At 33.8% G+C, this 22,648-nt stretch overlaps 1 protein-coding gene across 7 annotated transcripts in view; it reads left to right on the forward strand.

Moving 5' to 3' along the window:
• flfl (serine/threonine-protein phosphatase 4 regulatory subunit 3 flfl) overlaps nucleotides 1–15,031 on the forward strand; it is a 74,605-nt gene extending 59,574 nt beyond the window's left edge. For 5 of the 7 annotated variants that reach the window (XM_067763399.1, XM_067763398.1, XM_067763397.1 and 2 more), the window contains one exon: nucleotides 527–15,031. In XM_067763399.1, coding sequence (XP_067619500.1) covers nucleotides 527–625 — 99 coding nt within the window. In that variant the 3' untranslated portion in view covers nucleotides 626–15,031. The remainder of the gene's footprint in view (nucleotides 1–526) is intronic. The other 2 variants (XR_010949182.1, XR_010949183.1) reach the window with 2 other exon arrangements.
• The last annotated feature ends 7,617 nt before the right edge of the window (nucleotides 15,032–22,648 follow it).

The raw sequence follows: 22,648 nt of genomic DNA on the forward strand, positions 1-22,648 counted from the left end.
TATCCCCAGCGCCGTCTGACGCCATAACCAGCGCTATAGAACTTTCAACTTTTGCTGCAAGCAAAACGTAAGAAGAACTTGGCTATGAGTGTTTTGAGACTTTGGAAGTATAATTATTTTCCCCACTCGTTGGTACGTTTATAACATTTTTCACAATTAAAAAGCGCATTTTAACAAATGAATAGGAGATCAAATATGTGAGCAAGTATTGAATGCCGAAACTGCTAAGTCTGAAGTTCTGTTTATATTTACAAACGCAACATGCGCGATTGTGACGAAGTTTGCTTCTGCATCAAAACTCATGAGCATGAGAGAATTAATTGTGACGCGGCCATAAGTCTGATACAGACAAAGGTTTAAGCTCTTAAATTTTTTTCCGAAGGGTATTTTATATATTCTATCATACAAAATGTGTTAAATTTAATTATTTCCTTATTTTTTGTTTTACACTTCGTTATAGATTTTTTGAATTAACAACAATTACAAAAAAATTGTATGTCGTTTATAATATTTCAATCAATTGCAGGGTCTTGTGGATTATGAAAGCGATTCCGGCGAGGAAGACGACTACGAAGAAGAGGAGGAGGAAGAATCGCCGCATCAAAAGAAACCACGTATGGCATAGCAAAATTATGCTACAAATACGGCTGCTGCAGCAGCAGCGGGGGCCGCAGCAGCAGCAGCAGCGGCAGCCGCAGCCGCCGAATCAATTATAAAAACATTCGCAACAATGTCTTCAACACATTACAACAGCAACAACTGCAACAATTTGTAAAACAATAGCCATAAAATGAAGCAGTTACCTGTTCCGTACCGAAATAAGTACACGCCAGCAACTACAACAACAGCAATTACAAAAATAGGTATAAAAAATAAATACATTTAATAATCATACAAAATGTAATAAACTCATAATGCCAACAATAAAACCAACCGGCTTTTGTTTGTGAAGGCAACAGCGACAACAACAACAATAACAGCAAGTTACGAAGAAAAGTATTAAGAGCGTAAGAAATTTAAGGAACTATTTGGTGTTTGGTGTTGATAATTAAAAAAAAAATATTGGCATTTGCAGATGAGTGAACGACAGACAAAATTAAATTTAAATAAATATAAAAGAAAAACGTACATACATAATTATACATATTGCATACAAGTATATATAACGCGTAATCTACTAGAAAATAAATAAAATGAAATTAATTTCGCAAAATATTTATTAAATAACTTTTGTCAAATTATAAAACAACAAACACAAAATTAAATTATGAATTGCAAGATTAGACGGTCTTGAGAGATGACGCATAACACACAGTTACATACACACACAAGCCATCATTATTAGTTAGAAAGTTGTTATGCAGACGAACTTTTAAGATAGATGAACAATTGATGCATACATAATAGACTGGGTCGATTTATTAACCGTGCGAAATTTCATTTTTTTGACTTCGATTTTCATTTTTAAGGCTTTTTTCATAACCTACTAAAAAATTTTCATTGGATTGTAAAGTTTTCATGTATAAAAAAAAAATTTTTTTTTTTCAAAAAACTGTTATCGCCAACGTGAAAGAAACCTTAAAAATCAAAGTAAAAAAAAAAAGAAATATCGCAAGCTCGAAAATTATTATGCCCAGTGGAACTTTTATTTCCTGAGCCCAAATCCTATAAAAAAATCGATGGCGCGATATCGGTTACTCTCGTCCATACAATTCGACCCAGCCTAATCATAATTTTCATGATTACTTGCTTTAACAAATGTAAAGCATTATGTAAAAGCGAGGGGAATTGTTGTCATCGTCGTTGTCACCGCAATGTTAAATGTAATTTACATGAGACAACAAAATAGATTATACAGCCATTGAAAATTTAAAAAACTTATACTGAAACATCCAAATAAATTCTACTCATTGAAATAGAAAACTGGAGTGCGTTTTTTAAATGTTTTCTTGCTAAAAATGAGAATTTATGAACAGTTTAAATGTGAACATGAAAAAGGCAGCAAACAAAACAAAAAATTTTATCTGTTATTTTCTTTTAATTATTTTGGTTAATTATAGAAAAAACTTAAGAAATTTTTTTGACGAAATTGCACAATTTTCGTTTCAATTTTAAAGAGTGTCGCAAAAATTCGAAAAGTACCGAATTGTTTAAGAAATTTCATACAAGGTTCAAAATTTTTACTGGGAATTTTCAGAAACTTTTTGATTTTCTTCGATAGCATGGTTCAACTATATACAGGTTGGCTCATCTGTAAAGCAACAAAATATGTCTGTTCAAATTGTCAAAATCTATGTATTGGTGTTGGTGCGAATGGTATGGAATGGAAACATAAAACTTAGCAGTTTTTGTATGAGTAAGTAAAATGTTGCCAATGTGTTGGTTTCATTTTGAGTTTGCCATCTCCTTTTGACAATCCCTTCGACCATGCAATGACATAAATAAAATCAGCTGATGAGATGAGCCAACCTGTACATAATTGAACCATGCTTCGATAGGAAATGTATTATTTTTTATATGGTAGAAAATCTGAAGAAAACTTCGAAAAAAAAAATAAATAAAAATTTTAAGTCAATGCGAATTGAGAGACTTATACTTTGTTAGATTAAAATTGATTCCATTACAAAACTGCAAATTCAAAAAGGTGACTTAAAATAAAAAATTACCTAATTTTATATGGCTTTTTAAAATTTTTTGGAATTTTCAATTATTTAAGCCCACTTGCAGAACGCAAGTTAACTTTTTAACTCAGAGTTAAGCTGACATGAGGGGTTAAACTCATAAAATTTTTATAAGATTGAAAGTTAACTCCAAGTCAAAAAGATAGCTTGCCGTTCTGCAAGTGGGCCTAAGAAAATGTTTTTAAAATTGGTTTGCTTAGCGTTTGTGTAAGATTCACGTAAATAATTTTTGCTGCTTCTTCAGTTTTCACAGTTATCATTAAAACAGCATGCTGGTGTTTTGTTGATTTCATAATTTTTGAGCTTTTTTCTGGGTATTGGACCGACGCAAATTTTTTGAGTGGAAAAAATAAAGTTTCTACATTTTTTAAATTGAGTGTCCAAATCAAAATATACAACAAGAAATGCCGAAAAGTCGTTACAAAATAGCTTTAATTCTTACCCTGTTGGAAAGAACAATATTAGCTTACGGGTTTCCGAAGCTCAAACATTTCTTTAAATTTCATGATATTTCTTTAATATTTATGATGGTGTGGTGGTAACGTGCTCCGCCTACCACGCCGAAGATTGTGGGTTCAACTCCGGGTCAAAGAAACATAGCTTTTTTCAATTAGCAAACAGTTTTTCTAAACGAGCCCCTCGGCAGTGTTTGGCAAACACTCGGAGTGTATTTCTACCATGAAAAGCTTCTCAGTGAAAATTCATCTACCTTTCAGATGCCGTTCGGAGTCGGCATAAAACATGTAGGTCCCGGCCGGCCAATTTGTAGGAAAAATTAAAAGAAGCACATTACAAACTGGAAGAGAACTTCGGCCTAAAATCTCTTCGGAGGTTATCGCGCCTTGCATTTTTTTATAAAATAAGCATGTGAGGGTGACCTGCCTCTCCACTTAGGCTGATTTTTTTTTGAAAATCTGCTCTTGGCACATTCGTTCGTGTTTTTATTAATTACCTATGTATACTTTCTTCACTTTCGAAGACTCGGAAGTTAACTTCGAAATTCAATCAATTTTTTTTTTTCCTTATAACTATTTTTTTAATAAAGAGGGATATGTCCAATACGCAGCCGATTGCTGTAAAGTCGCATATAAAGTTTTTTAGTTAGTACTTTGAAAAAAAAAAAAAAAAACAAAGAAGACAAATGTCATTGCAGTTACAGCATAATAATTAACGAGAAGTCAAGAAAATGAGTTGAAAACTTAAATAAATTGTACGCACATACATATAACAGATTACACAGTTTAAATGTGAACATTTGCATATACATACATACACACGCTGATGACCCTTAAGCATAATAGCAGATATAGCAGCGCTTTTAATTAAGTATAAGTTTCTAACACATACATAACATATACATAGTTATCTTAATTTTTGTATTTTACTTTAAGTTTAAAAAGATATTTTCAATAATTGGATATAACTTTATATTAAAATAAGAACGAGTCTTGCTCAACTGAAATTTAGACACACTTGGCATTTTCTTTTGGCTAATAACTGAATTTAATTTAGTAGCTGACGCGAATACACAAAAGTCAAGCGCCACATATTCACAATGAACCAAGATTTATATATAACACATGGCAGTGTGAAATACTAGTTATAATATAATATATATGTATGTATATACAAAAAGCATATTGATTGATTTTATTTATCAAAAAGTAGATAAAATGTTATTTGAAAGAGATCAAAATTGTATAGCAAATTATGTCAATGTGCTGGTATTTGTTACTGATTGCTGCACTGTTGACGTGATATACATACATACATATCGTCGACGTCGTGGTAGAAACTGCTAATTCCATACAACAAAGTTTTTCAGTAGAATGAAAAACGCATTTGAACGAAAACTTTGGACTTTCAAAATGTATTTAAACTATATGCAGTTAGTCGCTTTTCATAAAATTGTAGGAGTTAATAGGCTTTATTTTTAGTGGTTGTGGACTTTAAACAGTAAATTTTCATTTACAGCCGTGTACAGAAATCGTCCCTCATTCTACCAGTATCAACAAGTCGTTTTTAACGGAAAATGCAGCTAGCAGCTCTTACCGCGGCCTCGACGGTGTGTATGTTTGCTATTAAAATTTAAAATTAAAAAATTCACAAAAACCATACGAAACTAACTTGATTCTTTGAAATGCGTGCTTGAGTGGTTTTCTATCTGTTTTTGTTGTTTATTTGCTAGTTTTTCCCAATTACTAAGGTTGGCTTGCACATTCCAAGTAGCTTTTAGTTAAGAAATAAAATCACCAATTTTTGATTGCTGAAGTTATTTAATTGAATTTATAAGTATTATATTTATTCATAGAATACTTCTTCAGCGTAGCCATCGTCGCACATGATCTGGGAACGAAAGTGACTTTTGAAACCACAATAGTTCTGAAGTTATATGTTGAATTGTAGATATAACACGTCTTTTTAGCAATTTTGGTGTAACCAACAGAAAAAAATAAAATTTTATTGTTGTTAGTAACTCACGTTTAGTAAAAGTATAGTCAACAACGTATAGTGAACAATAGAGTTTGAGGAAGAACTCTGATGTAAAGTTTTTATGAAATATAAACCAAATACAAAACACCCGAACCTTGGCTGTGAAAGTTGAATTTGATGTATGGTTCAAATGCTGTCCAGAGATTATCTAACATAAAGCAAAACAAGTTGAGCTGTTTTTAACACACAACGCACTTACCGGTTGAAGTCAAAGTCTATGTAAAAGAACTCTTAAGTCACATTTCATACATACGAAAGTGTCACTGTCCCTGTCAAAAAGCATAGATTGATAAATGTTTGGTTTACACCAAGGTAAATTCTTTGTTTAGTAATTATTGAGAGCTGTATTGGCCGTTGAGTTTAAAGCAAAATACTAAATTTTTCTTTTTTAACTCCGACGCGTTTCGACACGATATTTATTGTTTCTTCTTCAGGGAGTACATAATATTGATAAATTTATTGGTTACACCAAAGTTGTGGTTAAGGCTCGAAACTTTAACGGTTTCATATATTTTGTCGTTTAGAAAATAGGTTTCGACCACGGATCGCATACGACGATATCGCCTCAGGTCTATTATTATAACGTAGCGGATATTTTTCAAGACATTCTGGTTTAATCATAACTCCAAAAAACAGAGACAAAATCATAATTGTGTTTTAATTTTTCTTTCCTTTCCGTTTATTGTAAATTTTTTGTTGCAATAAAAATTGGTGGCTGTCGTGGTGTGGTGGTAGCGTGCTCCGTATACCACACCGAAGATCCTTGGTTCGATCTCCGGGCAAAGCAACATCAAAAATTTAGAAACAGGGTTTTTCAATTAGAAGAAAAGGTTTTCTAAGCGTGGTCGCTCCTCGGAAGTGATTTGGCAAACACTCCGAGTGTATTTCTGCCATGGAAAGCTTCTCATTGAAAACTAATATATTGGAAGAGATTGTCGGACTAAAATCTTTTCCGAGGTTATCGCGCTTTGTATTTATTTATTTTAATAAAAATTACGCAGGAACAAAAAAAACTTATTCAACAGAAAGTTCCAGGCGAGTATTCGCTACATAATAATGTAAGGCACATGCAATCAAATTGTATTTTTAAAATTGATAGTTTCTATACTAAACGTACAACTTTATACCATTCAGGCCCGGTTTTTCAGTAGTTGGTTAAGCTAAGCTTAAACTAAGTTTGCTTAAACTCTAGTCAAATTCAAACTCCAGTTAAACTACTGAGTAGTTTAAGGCCGCCTTTGGGGTAGGATTTTTTGTATGGCAACATTGGTACTTTATTATCTAGATAATTTGTAGATACAACAGCTGGATTTTGCTTACCCAACAAACATTTAAAAGATATTTCTCCAGCGAAATATATATCTAGTTCCGGAGGTGATATCTAACATTAGATAATTATTCTTAAACCAGATAGTTCTCAAGTTGATATCCAACTTCACTCTCCAGTCACTATCCAACCTTTGAGAAATTTTGTAAAATTTATAGTTCTCGAGTTGATCTCCAACGTCATTAGCATTTTCAATTTATTATCCAAACTTTGAGAGATTTTGAGAAATGTACAGTTCTCAAATGAATATTCGACATGTTTCTCCAGTTTATATCCTACATTGGACATCGATTTGAGCTTAAGTTGAAAAAAAAAATTTCCAAGGTGGTACCACCAAAGCCAACAGCTTTCCCTCTTTTGCTGAGTACACTATGATTCCCAAGTTTAGTCACTGTTTCGTAACAACTCTTGAGATTTCAGAGGTATGCTAGTTATCAACATGAGCCGTAATGGTATTCAAGCTCAGCTTACACTTTTGTTAAAGTAGATTGAATAAATGCAGAATAAGTTTAAGAGTAGTTTAACTGGCAAACTGAGTGGAACTTGTACTGAAAAACCTGGCCTCAGTAAACCAAACAAAATCATATAAAGCTTCGTACATTGAGAATTTGTGTTGTTGCGGAAAATTGTGTCTTCAAAAGAGAATGTAATAAGTGTAGACGTTTTCGAAAATACAACGTAATACGTGCTTGTCGCCGTCATATCGACGCCTGAGAGGAATCTTGTTGTTGTTTTTGTAGCGATAAGGACACTCACCGAAGGTTTTGGGGAGTGTTATCGATGTTGATGGTTCTTTGACGGATATAGATCCGGCACGTTCGATGCTTGTGACCGCACCATTAAGGTACTAGCCCGACCATCTCGATTTAATATGACCCTATTCGAAAGCAATCCATATAGGGCTTTACAAAATTAGCAACGATGTAGTTAATGAAATAATAAACTTTCACGCTTAAAGCAAAATAAAAGAAGTTTACATCAATTATATCTAAAAGTTTCCGACTCATTTTCTTTCGCGGCTTAATTTTTTTAATTGCATATAAAGGAATGTTGTCTAAAAAAAAATACTTATGCGTTATTAAATTTTGTTAGAAATAAATTAAAATTGTAGGCATGTTTCTATTACGTTTGTTGTATTATAAACCTATATAATTTAAGTTTATATAATGGTCCATACACACAGTTATAAAAGCGAAATTATAGCAACATGACTGATTTACAATTTTTATCTATGATTTTATTTATTTGTATTCGTTATTTTAGACAGAACTTAAGCGAATTGTATAACGAAAACTATGCAAACCAACTTAAAAAAAATAGCAAAAAGTCGAGAAGTGTTTGAAAGTATTTATGAAAATTTGGATACATTCGCTAAGAATTTTAGGAAACTCTCTAAGTGTGCAATTTTTTAGTCTAAAAAACTGCAAGTTTGAATTTTCAAAGTTCGCGTTGACTTTTGAAATTGTTTTCTGAGTGAAAACAAACAAAATTCTCAAAAATTAATCGAGAGACTTAAAGCTCATATGATTGGACTATAAAACTGTATACTCAAAAAGTTTCTAAAAATTTATTAATTTTGTTTTGTTGATTTTCCGGCAGGGTGGAAAATTGATGTATATTGGAACGATTTTCTGTCATCCCTTGTCAAATTTGGTTTGGATACAAACCGGTTTCGGCGTTGTGCCATCGTTCCAATATACATCACTTTCTAAAATTTTAAATAAAATTTTGAAATTTTCAATAAAATTTTCCAAATCTTCTCGAGTACTTTTGCGAACATTTTTGAAATTCGTTTGTTCAGTTTTCATTCATTAGCTTTTTTTTGTAAAACTAACAAAAGATAAATTAATTAATTAGTAATTGCTGTTATTTGCGTGTACACAACTGTATGTATCTATACAAATTACGTATTTTACAAGCAATAGGTGTAACCGGTAATAAGGCCTTTGGCCAAATTATAAATACATATACAGCCCAATTCTAAACAAAAATTCCGTGCGAGTTTTTTCCCTTCTCCCATTCCTCGTATTCTAAATAAAAATTCCTTGTGAGTTTTCTCACTTTTCCCTTTCCTCCTATTGTGAACAATGTTCGAAAAAGCGGAAACCGGTTACGGGAGAAAAGTAGGTATTATGAATGTGAGTGAGCTTATTAAATTAAAGGGAATGCATCGAAACAGTTCAAGGAAATTGGTTCTTTTAAGAAAGAACACTTATTTTTACAAATTTCTGCTAAAATATGTGCATTCTAACACAATATTCTTTATTTTAAGTCGAAAATATAGCATAAGCAACGGAAGAGCTCTTGGTATATTTGATGCAGCCATCCAGAAATTGCGCAAGGATTTTTTATGAAGGTTTAAATAGATTTTGGCATATGACGAAAGATGAATTCAACTCGACTTGTCCGCCAGAAAATTGCTTTGCTGAATGGAAACAGGCAATTCCGGCGGATTTGTGTTATCCCGCCGTCTTCTTCTTCTTATGCTCCTCTGTTGATGTTGCTGTGGCACCAATTCATTACTCATTTCAGTGAATACTACATGAAATGCAATACTGTGCATTGTATATATTTTATTTCTTAATTTCAAACAAAATTTGCAATAATAATTAAATTTTTAAATTTTATAAACAAAATAAGAAATGCGCAACGAAATTTCAATTGACAAAACAGCTGAGTTCGAAAATTCGAAATTCCCGTTCCCCAATTACTGTTCTCCCTAGGAGAAAAGAATTGGAGGAATTTTTCCGCGGGAATAAAAAAATCCGCGAGAACAAAATTCCGAGGGAATATTTAGATTTGGGCTGATAACACACACCCAACAAAAATAATACGGGCAATTGAATGCTGACTTAATTTGAAAGTGAGAATATTGTTTGGGTTTCCAGAAGAAGAAGAAGAAACAAAACAATAATAAAATAAGCAATTTTTCCAAACATTTGTGTACCTCAACTGCGTATTTACTTGGAACAAAATTTGAACTTACACAGGCTGATATTTATCAGACGGTCGCTCACCCTTTGCTTAACATTCTTAAGGCGCTAAATTCGTATCGAATATAGGTTTGTCCCCTACGAACCCTGGTTATTAAGCATACGTTTATTTGAAGTCGTAAAAATGCAAAAATACAAAAAAGCGCACCAAAAGCAGGGCTGCAAACCCAAAAAAAATGGTTCGGTTCTGTTCAAAATAAAGTTTCAACAAAAATCACTTAACTTATTTAATTCACCACTTTGCTTGAAAATACAACTCTAAGATAAAATTGCACACATTTTTCTCGATGGCAACGCCGTCAGTTGTCACTTTTGATTTTAATAGCGTCTACTTGGTGAAAAGCTTGTGCAAAAATAAGCAATTTACATAATGAGTTCAAACCCCGTGCATAACAACTTTGTATATGAAAGAGCTTTTTCATTTTTCATTTATAACATTCTTTCATTTATAACATAGTCCGAACTATAACACAAACCACATACATATGTATAATTATAAATATTTTTTAAGTTAAATTAATAAAATTTTTATCAATTTTTGAAACTTTTTATTAACAATTTTTAGAATTTTTTTTTCTCATTGAATTGTAGTGTAATAGTGTGCAAGTTTCAAGTAGATAAGAATTATCGTTAATTTTTTGTTTAAATTTTTTTCCCCGAGGGTGTTGCCCATATCTACCATATAAAAACAAATTTTGTTCTTGCGGTGTATGGCAAAAAATGCGAACACCCTCTTGAAACTTGCACATTATTACACTACAGTTAGATGAGCTACAAAACTGCACACTCAGAAATTGTTTGGAGTTTTTAATAAGTCTGGAAAACTGATGAAAATTTGATTAATTTTTGGGAGCTTTGTGTAAGCTTTGAAATTTATATATATATATAGTTTGTGTTATAGTTAGAACAATATTTTAAATTGGAATTATTAAAAACAAATAAACATAATTTGGGAACAATACTAGTTTTAAAGGGAGACCATATTATTTTTCACATAACCGTATATAAAAATTTATAAGCTTAATGCCTAAGAAAAGCAAAGAAGACATTTACATTTTCATGAATATTTTTTATTTTGTGTAGTAATCTCGCATCTAAACTTTAGTAGGTATGTTTTATATGTTTATGGAAAGCAGCTAATTGAATAATATTTAATCTCAATAACTGTATTTTATTTGTATGCTTAGTAGGTACATATCGATGGTTGGTTGCACACAGATCCCAAGAAACGAATTTCAAATTTTATTTACTATCAAAACTCAGTATTAAACGTTTGAACCACTTGAACCGAACCGGTTCGGCGGTTTAGAGTTATCCGCGAACCGGTTAAATTTTTGCCTGAGTGGCTCGAACCACTGAACGAACCGCTTCGATTTTCGAGGGGGTTAGGAGCCCTGCTAAAAAGGAGAGAATGTATTGAATTCTTATGAGAGAATTAGGTTATATAATTTTCACCGTCCTGTTTTGTATTTATGCCTTTTTACGACTTGAAACATAAGTTATAGAAAGTATTCAATTGAAAGCGTTGAACAGCGAACAGGTCACAGCGATGTGTGAAGCTGTACTGAGATTGTTAATCGAAAAATAAAGCCAGTTAATAGTACACAGTATACGAGCGTTTTTTTTTATTTGGCAATCTATTGCGAAGTATCTAAGAGTAAGTAAAATAAAAAATAAATGTAAGGCGCGATAACCTCCGAAGAGATCTAAGCCCGAGCTTCTCTTCCAATTTGCGTCGTGCTCCTCTTGTTTTCCCTACAAATTGGCCGGACGGGACCTACATTTTTTATGCCGACTCCGAACGGCATCTGTAAGGCAGATGAGTTTTCACTGAGAGCTTTTCATGACAGAAATACACTCGGAGCGCTTGCCAAACACTGCCGAGGGGCGACCCCGCTTAGAATAATTTTTTTCTAAAAACCTTATTTCTAAAATTTTGATGTTGCTTTTTCCAGGGTGTGAACCCAGGGTATACGGTGTGGTAGGCGGAGCACGCTACCATCACACCACGGTGGCCGCCATGTAATGGACGAATTAAAAAATTCTTTAATAGCATCGTTCGCTAATTTTCAGCATTAAATTCCGGAACGAACGTGCGGAATTTGACTTACACCATTACTGCTTTTGGTTTATATTTGTAACGGTTTAGTAGATTTGTCCGGAACTGAAAGTGTTTTCTTTTTTTTTATTTTCTCTTCAACATATCTATGTAGTAATATAAAGCTAATAGCTATCAACCTGGGGCTCAATGGAAATCCTCTAGAAAGCGTTAAGCTCAGTTTTATTTGTTTTATTGACTTTTTTATATTTTTATTTTTAATTATCAGCCAGCCGGCTTGGTGTGGTGGTAGCATGCTCCGCCTACCACACCGAAAATCCTGCATTCAATTCCTGGGCAAGCCAACATCAAAAATTTAGAAACAAGTCTTTGCAATTAGAAAAAAGTTTTTCTAAGAGGGGCTACCCCTCGGAAGTGATTTCGACAAACACTCCGAATTCAAATATTTCTGCCATGAAAAGCTTCCCAGTGAAAACCCATCTGCCTTGCAGATGCCGTTGGGAGTCGGTGTAAAACATGTAGGTTCCGTCCCGCCAATTTGTAGAAAAAACTAAAACGAGCACAACGCAAATTCGAAAAGAAGCTCGGCCTAAAATCTCTTCGGACGCTATCGCGCCTTGTTTTTATTTTGTAATCAATACGTAAATATTATCGTTAATTACATACATAATTGCTTACATACATATTTTTTTTCTGTCGCTTCATCTTTCTTGCTTTTCTTTAGCCATTACGGGTTTATTAATTGAATTTATGTGTTTATTACAGGGATGCACCTTAACGTTAAGCTAATCGTTTATCAAAAAATTTCCACCGTTTCCGTTGAAACACTTCGAAATATTATCGATAAAGAAATTATCAAGGTAAATTGTATCTCGTTTTTAACCGAAACGAAAAGCTTTCGTTAACGTTAAAAACGTTAACAAAAACGTGATACTTTATGTTTGAATTGTGCTGGCAATGCTATAGCCATGGTGAAGCCGTAAGGTGCTAACAACGAGCGCACATACACACACAAACTCCATGTAATTTGTTTGTGTAATTCGTTGGTGGTAATGTCAAAAATACTCTGAGAAATGTTCGTACTGTCAAAATTCATGAGAAAAGTTGCAATCAGCTTGGCTAATGCTTTCACCTTTAATGACTCCGCCATCAATCAGCTTTGCCAGCATAGTTTGAAATTAATAATCAACATAAACGATTTGATTTCGTTTTGATATGGCAGAAAACGAAACGAAATCATTTCGTTAATTTGACGTTCTTAACGTTAATAAACGAAACGAAATGACTTTGTTTCGTTTATTAACGTTAATTATCGTAACGAAATGATATCGGTTCGTTGGTTAAGCATGCCTGGTTTATTATATGAAAGGTCAGCAATAAAAATTAACTTATTTTAAGAGTGGATAAAATTAAAAATGAAAATTTTTAAACACCTGCGAAAGAAAATTACGTTTAGTTGAATGAATAGCTAATTTTAGGACCAGAAGTCATAAAAGATATAAATACGGCGAATTGGCTGTAACAATAACAAAAAAAAAAAAACAGTCAATTCAACAATTTCATCATGCCGAATACGAATGAAGCAGCACGATCACTTATGTTATAATCCGTGTAAACCATGTTTTTTCGTCGACGATTCATACGAAAACTAGCATTTTCAAATTTTGTACATTGAATTCCTTTGTAAAAATTTTGAAAAGATTAGTTTTCGTATGACACGTCGACGTTTTCCTTATACAATTTTTAAGGTTTTTTAAAAAACTCAAATAATAACTGGTACAATTTTTTGATACATTTTGTTGCTGTTTTCATGTTCACAACTGTACATATATGAAAGCCGCAATTTATGGTTATGTTAATGCATTTTTTACATATTTATGTATTATTATTTTTCCATATATTTTTTAAATTTATTTTAATTTAAAAAAAAAAAAATATTTATTATATTTTTTTATAACTTTTTTATTTATTTCGATGTATGTATGTTCATTTATTTATATTTTTGAGTTTCAGTGCATACTCGCCTCGATATTTTTATTTTGGCCAATTTGTATCCCTCGCTTAACTATGTACGCCAAAAGTACAATGAATCCAACAACAACGCGTTCGCTTCCATAAAATGAACAAAAAACACGATACCCAAATATGTAAAATAAAAATAATAATTTGATAAACAAAAACAAGTTGAGCAAAACAATAAAAACTAAAACAATACAAAGCTAAAATGTTAAAATAAGTTAAATGACAACAAATCGTTTGTGACGTTGTTGTTGCAGTGCATCAGTAACTTACAACAAAAAAGTTATGCTAGTTATATTAAAGTATGTATATTATACATACTTTACATACATACATACATACGTAAATATGAATGAATGGATAAAAGTATAGTTTTTATTACTTACCATATAAAACTACCTATGTACTATTATTAACTATATAACTATTATCTTTACCGCTATTATGATTAATTATGCAGTTAAATCTATTATTTAATTAAATGTGTTGTATATATTATATATATCGACCTATCCTAATAGGAAGGTCGTAACTCAAAAGTTTTGTTAATCAGGCCGTATCTCAACAAAGTCGTTAATAAAGTCGTACCTCAGAAGACCGGTTAAAAAGAATGTAAAAAGCTTCAAATTTAACTCAATTTATTTCCTATTCATAATTCGCAAAAGACATAAATTGGTGAACCCGAATATGGATTCATGTGTCCTCTATAATAAAGTTTAGATTTTTAAGTCTAACGAAGTTGCGAAAAGAAATTCAACTAAATTTAGGTCATATCTGTTCTATCCAAAATTTTTTTATTTAAATTACAACCGTTTTAAACGGACACCCGAGATCCGACTTTATTAACGACTTGCTGAGATACGTTCTTTTTAACAAAACTTTTAAGTTACGACCTTTCTATTAGTATAGGTCGATATATAAATATTTATATATATTATAAATGAATATTGTATATATGTATGTGTATGTTAGCATTTCGCCTTTAAATAACATACATACATACACAAATAGATGCACCAAATCACATACTTTCTTAATCTTAAACAAGATTCTTCTATAACTTGCACTTTTCTTTTTTATAATCTATAAATAAATGTCGCATTTTTCTTTTGTTGCCTAAATGATTTTGTAACGATTTCTCTTTTTTTGTTTCATTTCCATTTTTAAACAAAAAAAAATAAAAAAAAAGGAAAAGAAACAATGATTGTCCAACAACTCTCACATGTGAACGAAATTCGTGCAAGTGCACTTTAGTAAAAAAAAAACAATAAATAATTATAAAAATAGCATTAAATACATAAATATAAAACTTTAGTTTACATATCTTTTTTGTTGTAATTTCTGCAGTAATGATTTTGTAACGCAATGTTTCATAACCAAACAGTTGAAACGAAGTAAATATGAAACGAAATAAGTAAAAGCAAATTATAATAAAATGGAATCAAATACAACATAAAAATATTGTATTTTAAAGTTTTCTTTACGTCTCCATATATAAATATATATACATACATGCATATATATCTACGTTTATAAAGTGGAAAGAAGAAAGAGTAATAAATTAAATAATAGTTTTTAATAGTTTTTAAACAAAAAAAAAAAAACAATGGTTTTTGATTTGGAAATGTATACAGGAAGAACATCCCAACGCACACTGGTCGGTCTTATATGGAGTTGGTGGTGATAGACAGCTTACATCAGATGTAATTTCTTTAAAAAGCCAGCTCAGTGAATGCCAAAATAATGCGGTGCTGTCTGATTTATTGTTAAGTGGGGTCCCCCAAATGTCAAATCAGGATTTGTCTGGAGTATTTCAGAGCATATGTCGCACGGTTCAAATAAGCGCGCCAACAATACGTGATGTTTTTCGAATTCAAAAGAGCAAAAATGGCAACTCACCCATAATAATAAAGCTCAATTCGCCTACCGAACGCTCTTTGCTTTTAAGAGCAATTGCGAATTTTTGTAAAACAAACAAAAGGCCATTGACACTCAGTGATATTGGGCATAGTGCATGGCAAAATATTTGTCCATGAGTGCCTAACGAGGAATAACCGCGAGATATTACAGTATGCACTGCAAATGAAAAACAGAAGCGAATCACTGCTGTTTTCTCAATTCGTGGATGTGTGTATGTCCGCGCTAGTCAACAAAGCGAAGCGCAGAAAATTAATGACAGAGAGAGCGCTGATAAAATTGCAGCAGTCAGCACATTGAAAAGTACTCAACTATAAACATATGATAAACATGACTTACTCATTATTGATTTTTTGTTTATTCTCAATTTTTATTACTTCTTTTTTATGGTGTTTATTTCCCTAACTTTACTCTTTATGTTCTCAATATTTCTAATTGATTTTTACAGCTTACTTAAAATCATCCAGCTTGTTTATTTTGATTATGGATAAATTGACCAATGATTGTGCTGACAGTGGGCATGTAAGGTTCATACTGAGTCAAATTTCAAAAGAACATGCATTTAACTTATGTCACCTAAATACACGTAGTCTTACGGTTGAAAAATTAGATTATCTCTCTTATGTATTTGCTGAGCAAAATATTGATTTAATTTGCATCACTGAGACTTGGTTTAGATGCAGTGTTGATGATCGGTCATACGCGATTAATGACTATGTATTACTGCGAAATGACAGAAAAGGCAATATTCGTGGTGGTGGAGTTGCAATTTATTGCAGAGAGGTTTTAAACCCAAAGATTATTGTTCAGATGACGCAAGTGTGGTTGAATATATTTTCATTGAAATAGGTGACTCACGAACAAACTGCTTCGTAGCGTGTATTTATAACCCGAGTAGGACGAACGATTTGGAAGATTTATTTAAGAAAATTTCTGAATTTACAGTTAAATACCAACATGTTGTCATCTGCGGAGATCTTAATTTTGATCTTCTTATTAACGATTCCCGTAGTAGAAGCATTCTTGGTAATTTTCAGGCTTATGACTTGAACATTGTTAACCAGTTCGCGACACGCTTTGCGCCAAATAGTAAACCTAGCATGCTAGATCTTATATGCGTTAACAATACTAAGTTTGTAAACCATGTTGACCAAATTCCTATGGAGGGTATCTCTGACCATGAAATGATTTTCCTATCCTATGGTTTAAAATTTAATGCAATAGAGCACGACATAGAATTGACGTACAGGGATTTCAATGGCATAGTGATGAAGCATTAAATGAAGAGGCCTCTCGTCTGGACTGGAGTGGATGTTTTTCATTTTCTCAGTTAGATGAAAAGTTGAAATATTTTAATAATCTTGTCCACTACCTCTTCAGTAGATTTGTACCTCTTAAAACCATTAGAGTTCGAAGTAATAAGAAACCATGGTTTACAAGAGAAATTTTAAATCTTATAAAAAAACGGGGTAGAGCATACAGGGAATGGAAGATATCTCAGAGTAAAAACCACTGGGAAGTTTACCGCCTTTTGCGTAACCAAGCTACCCTGTGCATTCGGAATGCCAAGATAGCATACCTAAACACAAAATTTAATAATAATTTGCCCCCTAAAACGCTTTGACAAAATCTTCGCTCGTTGGGAATATCTAATAACAGTAAAATTCAATGTAATTTTGATCCAAATGAAATGAACCAACATTTTTTGGGCAGTAGTGCTGATGGTAATACTAATGATAGTATCGATAATATGTCTTTCAGTGTAGACAGTACACCAAATATCAATCGCTTCGATTTCTCAGTGGTTACAGAGGCTGAAGTGTTAAACGCTATATTTGCTATTAAGTCGAATGCTGTAGGAATCGATGGAATTAGCATACGATTTATCAAATTGATCCTTCCTGTTGTTATCTCTGCGCTTACTTACATTTTTAATTTTTCTGTAACTAGCAGTAGTTTTCCTAGTCAATGGAAAATAGCCAATGTTGTCCCGGTCCCCAAAACTAAGTCTCCGAGCTCCTGCAATGAGTTTATACCGATAAGTCTGTTGCCTTCTTTATCGAAGGTATATGAGAAGTTATTGGCAACGTAAATAACTGAACATATAACTACGAATAACTCTCTATCGGATGTCCAGTCGGGATTCAAAAGAGGGCACAGCTGTGCGTCATCCGTGTTAAAGATTCTTGAAGATATACGTCCAGCCTATGACAATAATGAACTTAATGTGTTAGTACTAGTGGATATCTCCAAAGCGTTTGATACGGTTGATTTCAAAATACTTCTTTTCAAGCTCGAAGCCAGCTATAATTTCAGCCCTTTTGCAATCGAGTTAATGCGAAGTTATCTCCTCGAGCGATTTCAACAGGTTCAATGCGATAACCAAGTCTCTAGTCTAAAACCAATCACATCTGGTGTTCCACAGGGATCGATCCTAGGACCATTATTGTTTACACTCTTCATCAATGACATAGTTACTTGTTGCCACAATGCCTCCATACATTTATATGCAGACGATACCCAATTATACATGTCTCGACCTATCGGTCTTTCCGAAGACTTATTTGCTAGACTGAATGAAGACTTAAGACGTATAGCAAACTGGGCTAACCTAAATAAACTATCTCTCAATGCAGCTAAATCTAAGGCGATTGCGTTAGCAAATACATCAAATGACGTAAACAACTTTCCTGATATTATTCTCAATGGAGATAAAATCATTTTTCATAATGTGGTAACTAATTTAGGTTATAAAATCAACTCTAAACTGACTTGTGTTGACCATATCAACCTTGTGGTGAGGAAGATATATAATACCTTGCGTAATTTATACAGAACTGCCTATTTGTTACCACGAGACGCTAAGATGAAACTGGTCAAAGCTCTAATAATACCTCAAGTCTCTTATGGTGAACTAATATACGGTAACCTGGACTCAATGTCACTCAACAAATTGCAGCTGGCCTTTAACAATGTTGCCCGGTTTGTTTTTTCTAAAAAGAAATTTGATCACATATCTTCTTATGCAATGCAGATTCTTGGATGCGATATCTATAATTTCCTAAAAATGCGAAATCTCTGTTTTTGGCATAAGCTAATACACTCACAAAAGCCGCCGTACTTATTTAACAAACTAAGTTTCTGCCAATCTACACGGACTTTGAATCTAGTAGTCCCGAATTTTAAGTACACAACGTCATCCAGAACGTTCTTTGTCAGTACAATCCGTCTATGGAACTCACTCCCATACGCAACTAAAGCTATTAGGAAAGCAGGATGTTTTAAGCAGGCAGTATTATCTTTTCTCAACTCTTAACCTACCTTTTAATTATATATCTTTATCCTTGTCACAAAAATTTTGAACTGAGGATGTTTAATTGTTAAAGAATAAGTTTATTTTATTATATTTTTAACTCTTGTATTTGCGTTATATTATATTAGATTATATTATATTACTCTACTTTTATTTTTGATAATGTGATACGATTGATGTACTACCTAAAAGACTATGTCTTACTTGTACAAAAACTCAAATAAATAAATGAAATGAAATAAAAAATACTTCCAATAGAGATATCAAGGTGAAACTTTGGTCACGTCTTTAAAAATATGGGAGAATTATTTTTTCAAAAAATTGGTGTCGGTGTACCTTCATACCGACCGACAACCACCCACTTTCAACGCATGGATATATGCACATGCGCGATAGTTCGCATTGGTAAGATGTGTCTATCGCAAATACAATGTTTAATACGATTAAATAAAGAAATTAAGTATATTTTTTGTTGTTTTTTGGCCTTTAGTTTGTAAAAATGTTTGTAAATTGTCGAGCTCGAGGCCACACAATATTAAATAACACACAAAAACTTTTTATTTATATATGCTGTGTTTTTTTCACATCTATGTACGTTTACGCTTAAACTTTATATGGACTGCTAAGCGACAAACTTTAAATACACCTCTGAGATTTCAATACGCATTATACTCACATTTAACTGAAATATGTGTCAATGTTAACTTAATGAAAACTTTGGAAAAAAATTTCCTAAACAAAGTTTGAAGCAATCCATTTTGATCGTAACAAAATTCTAGTGGAATTAGTGACTAGTTTCAAAAACGGCTGTCTGTCTGCACTAATTCTATGCATTCTATGCGCGTCCACTATTTATCATAACTACCCTTCAAAAAACGCGAGTACTCCATAAATAGTGTAAGGAATACTCCTTTAGATGTATAGGAGTGTTCCAAAACTAATCTGTATTCATACAAAAAATGTGCTCCAATTAACATTGCGATGTCCTAGGAGAGGAGTAGGTGGTCCCACTCTCGCTTTGTTTGTGAGTATTCCATAGAGTACATACGTGAGAGTACTTTCCAAAGTACTTTCACTGTAGTACTCCATGGAGCACCCACAGAGGATCATATGCCAAACTACTAAAGAGGAATTGTGTCGGAAAGAATTATCGAAGTGAATTTAATTTAAAATGAAAGTAAAGGAAGAGGGGCAATACAACTTTTATATTTTATGCTACGAATATCCTAATGTTATTTAGCATTTGCGTGAATAAACTAATATTTCTCTATACATATTATAGTATTGTAACGAATTTACTGCAATTCGTCTTATTTGCAATCTTCTGCTAACGTTCGTATCGCTAAACTGTTAAATAAATAACTCCAATATTGAATAATGGAAAAATGGCCTTTACTAAAGTACTTCACAATATCACTTATACTTTGCAACGAATAGCTTGCTTAGTAACCAAACTGACTGATAGCTTAAATGAAACTGAAACTCGCCTCTACTATTGTCGCCTATTTATACTGTCTGATTTCCTCGTTGCATATTTCTAGGCTTTTCTAATTCCAGAACTTACTAGTTATAAATTTCTCAGCTACAACTACAGGTGAATAATTTTTATAGCTTCTCTCATACCCCATGCGCTTGTATGTGTGAGCGACAATTCCCCAATTATAATTGCATACCTTTCGGAGCATCTCAGATAAGATATCTGCATGAGTTTGTGCATCTATTCTCCGCTGCGTGTACGTACATAGGTGTAGACAAAATGATTAAATTATTGATGTGCATTCACGTCACTGCTTAGCATCGGCATAGAGATGGCAGTACCCCTTAGTGTTGCTAACATTCGTAACACTGCCCTCCACCTAAGTCTGATCGTCCCGATCAAACAAATCTCTCGACCTAAACGCTGCTGGCATCTCCAAATGAACCACCCTTCTACTTCGTGGTTTCCCAATTGTTTGTATGCGGTAGACGGTGTCACTGATCCTCTTTACAACTTTGTACGGGCCTTCCCAACTGCACCGAAATTTGGATGGAACACCTTTCCGCTGGTGAGGGTTGTATAACAGTACCAACTCTCCCCCCAAGAAACCTTTCGAATTATTGTTGCCATCGTACCTGTGTTTCATCGTACTACTCAATACCCTGGTTCGTTCCTTCACATTCTGTTGTTTGGCCAATGAACTACTTCGTAGAGCCTGCGCTGGACGGATTTGCTTTGCATAATCAGTATCGTTCCGACGCTTCACAACAGTAGTGTGCCCTGGCTTGAAACCACCCTTGCATTCTTTCTGCGAAATTCTTTCCTTTGTTTTAGTACGTCCGTTAGGGCTTTTCAATGCCAGTGTTTCTCTCACAGGTACCTTCGGTTTTGATTTGTTTGGCCCATTCGTTCCATCAACCCTTGCCCGATCTGCTTCCTTTGACTTTTGCTGTTTTTGTCGGATCTCTTTCACCAGCACTCGATTACTGCTGAACCCTTCTTCCAAACTGAAGTGGCACATCCTGGTTCTCTTAGCGCATAATCTTTCTTGGCATATCAATCCTGATGTCATGGTCAACTAAGAAGTCCACTCCCAATATGACTTCATCAACGATCTCCGCCACAACGAATTTGTGTAGAACCATGACCTTCCCAATTAGGACTTCACATATCACTTCTCCCTGGACTTGGTTATACTCGCCTGTGACCGTACGCAACCTTGCTCCAGGTAACGGTTTTACTCTTCTGTTGACTAAATCAGATCGAATCAAGGAATGAGATGCGCCCGTATCTACAGTCAGTACATGCTCCTTGCCATCCACATTTCCTCTGACGGTAAGCTGCTTGATTTCCTTCCAATTTGCGACACAGATATCACAGGACATTCAATAGCTGGAGCTAGCTCTCGATTTTTACATCTGGCACGCTCTTGCTCATCTCCTCCAGCATTGCGTTTACGGCCACCCAAGTTGGAACTACCAGGACCAAGATCGCAATGACGTGCAATGTGACCGGGCTTCCCGCATTTGAAGCATTTGATAACTCTTTCACTCCGCTTTTGCGATCCTTTCATCGCCTCCAATATTGCGTCTACTCACTCTGGCCTTTCTACTTCCACACGGCGTGCTTTGAAAACTGGCTTACACAGAAGCGACGCTATTTCCTGAATCAGAGCATGTGATACCGTTTCTGCGAATGTTAGTTTTGGATTCGCATATGTAGCCCGCTTCGTTTCCACATCTCGTATGCCATTTATAAAGCTCTGGATTTTTACCCTTTCAGTGTATTCCACGGGTGCGTCCGCATTTGCAAATGAGCCAATCTTTCAATATCTGAAGCAAACTCCTGCAATGTCTCATTTGCTTTTTGGTAGCGGTTTTGCAACTCAATTTGGAATATCTGTTTTCTATGTTCGCTTCTATAACGTCGTTCTACAGCAGCCATCAATGCTTCATAGTTGTTCCGCTCTCCTTCGGGAATCGTCTGTAGGGTTTCGGCTGCTGGCCCCTTCAATGCCACGAACAGTGCAGCAACTTTATCTTCCGCATTCCAGTTGTTCACTGCTGCGGTCTTCTCAAACTGTAGCTTGAAGACCTGGAAAGGAACAGACCCGTCAAAAGATGGAGTTTTTACCTTCGTATTACTCGCTGAAGCAGCCGGGCGATTAAGTTGCAATTCCTGTATACGACCTCTCGAAGCATCCACCTGTGCCTCGAATTTTTATTCAAACTGCGTTATTTTCTCGTCCATACGCGCTTCCAATTATGCAGAGATCTGCGATGATACCTGTGCTGAAATTTGTGCCGACATTTCGGATATTCGTGCGTCTTGTGCTTCAATTTTAGGTGTTATTTCTGACGATATCTCTG

This window comes from Eurosta solidaginis, chromosome 1, assembly GCF_040869045.1.
Source record: "Eurosta solidaginis isolate ZX-2024a chromosome 1, ASM4086904v1, whole genome shotgun sequence".
In the NCBI taxonomy this organism is placed as follows: domain Eukaryota; kingdom Metazoa; phylum Arthropoda; class Insecta; order Diptera; family Tephritidae; genus Eurosta; species Eurosta solidaginis.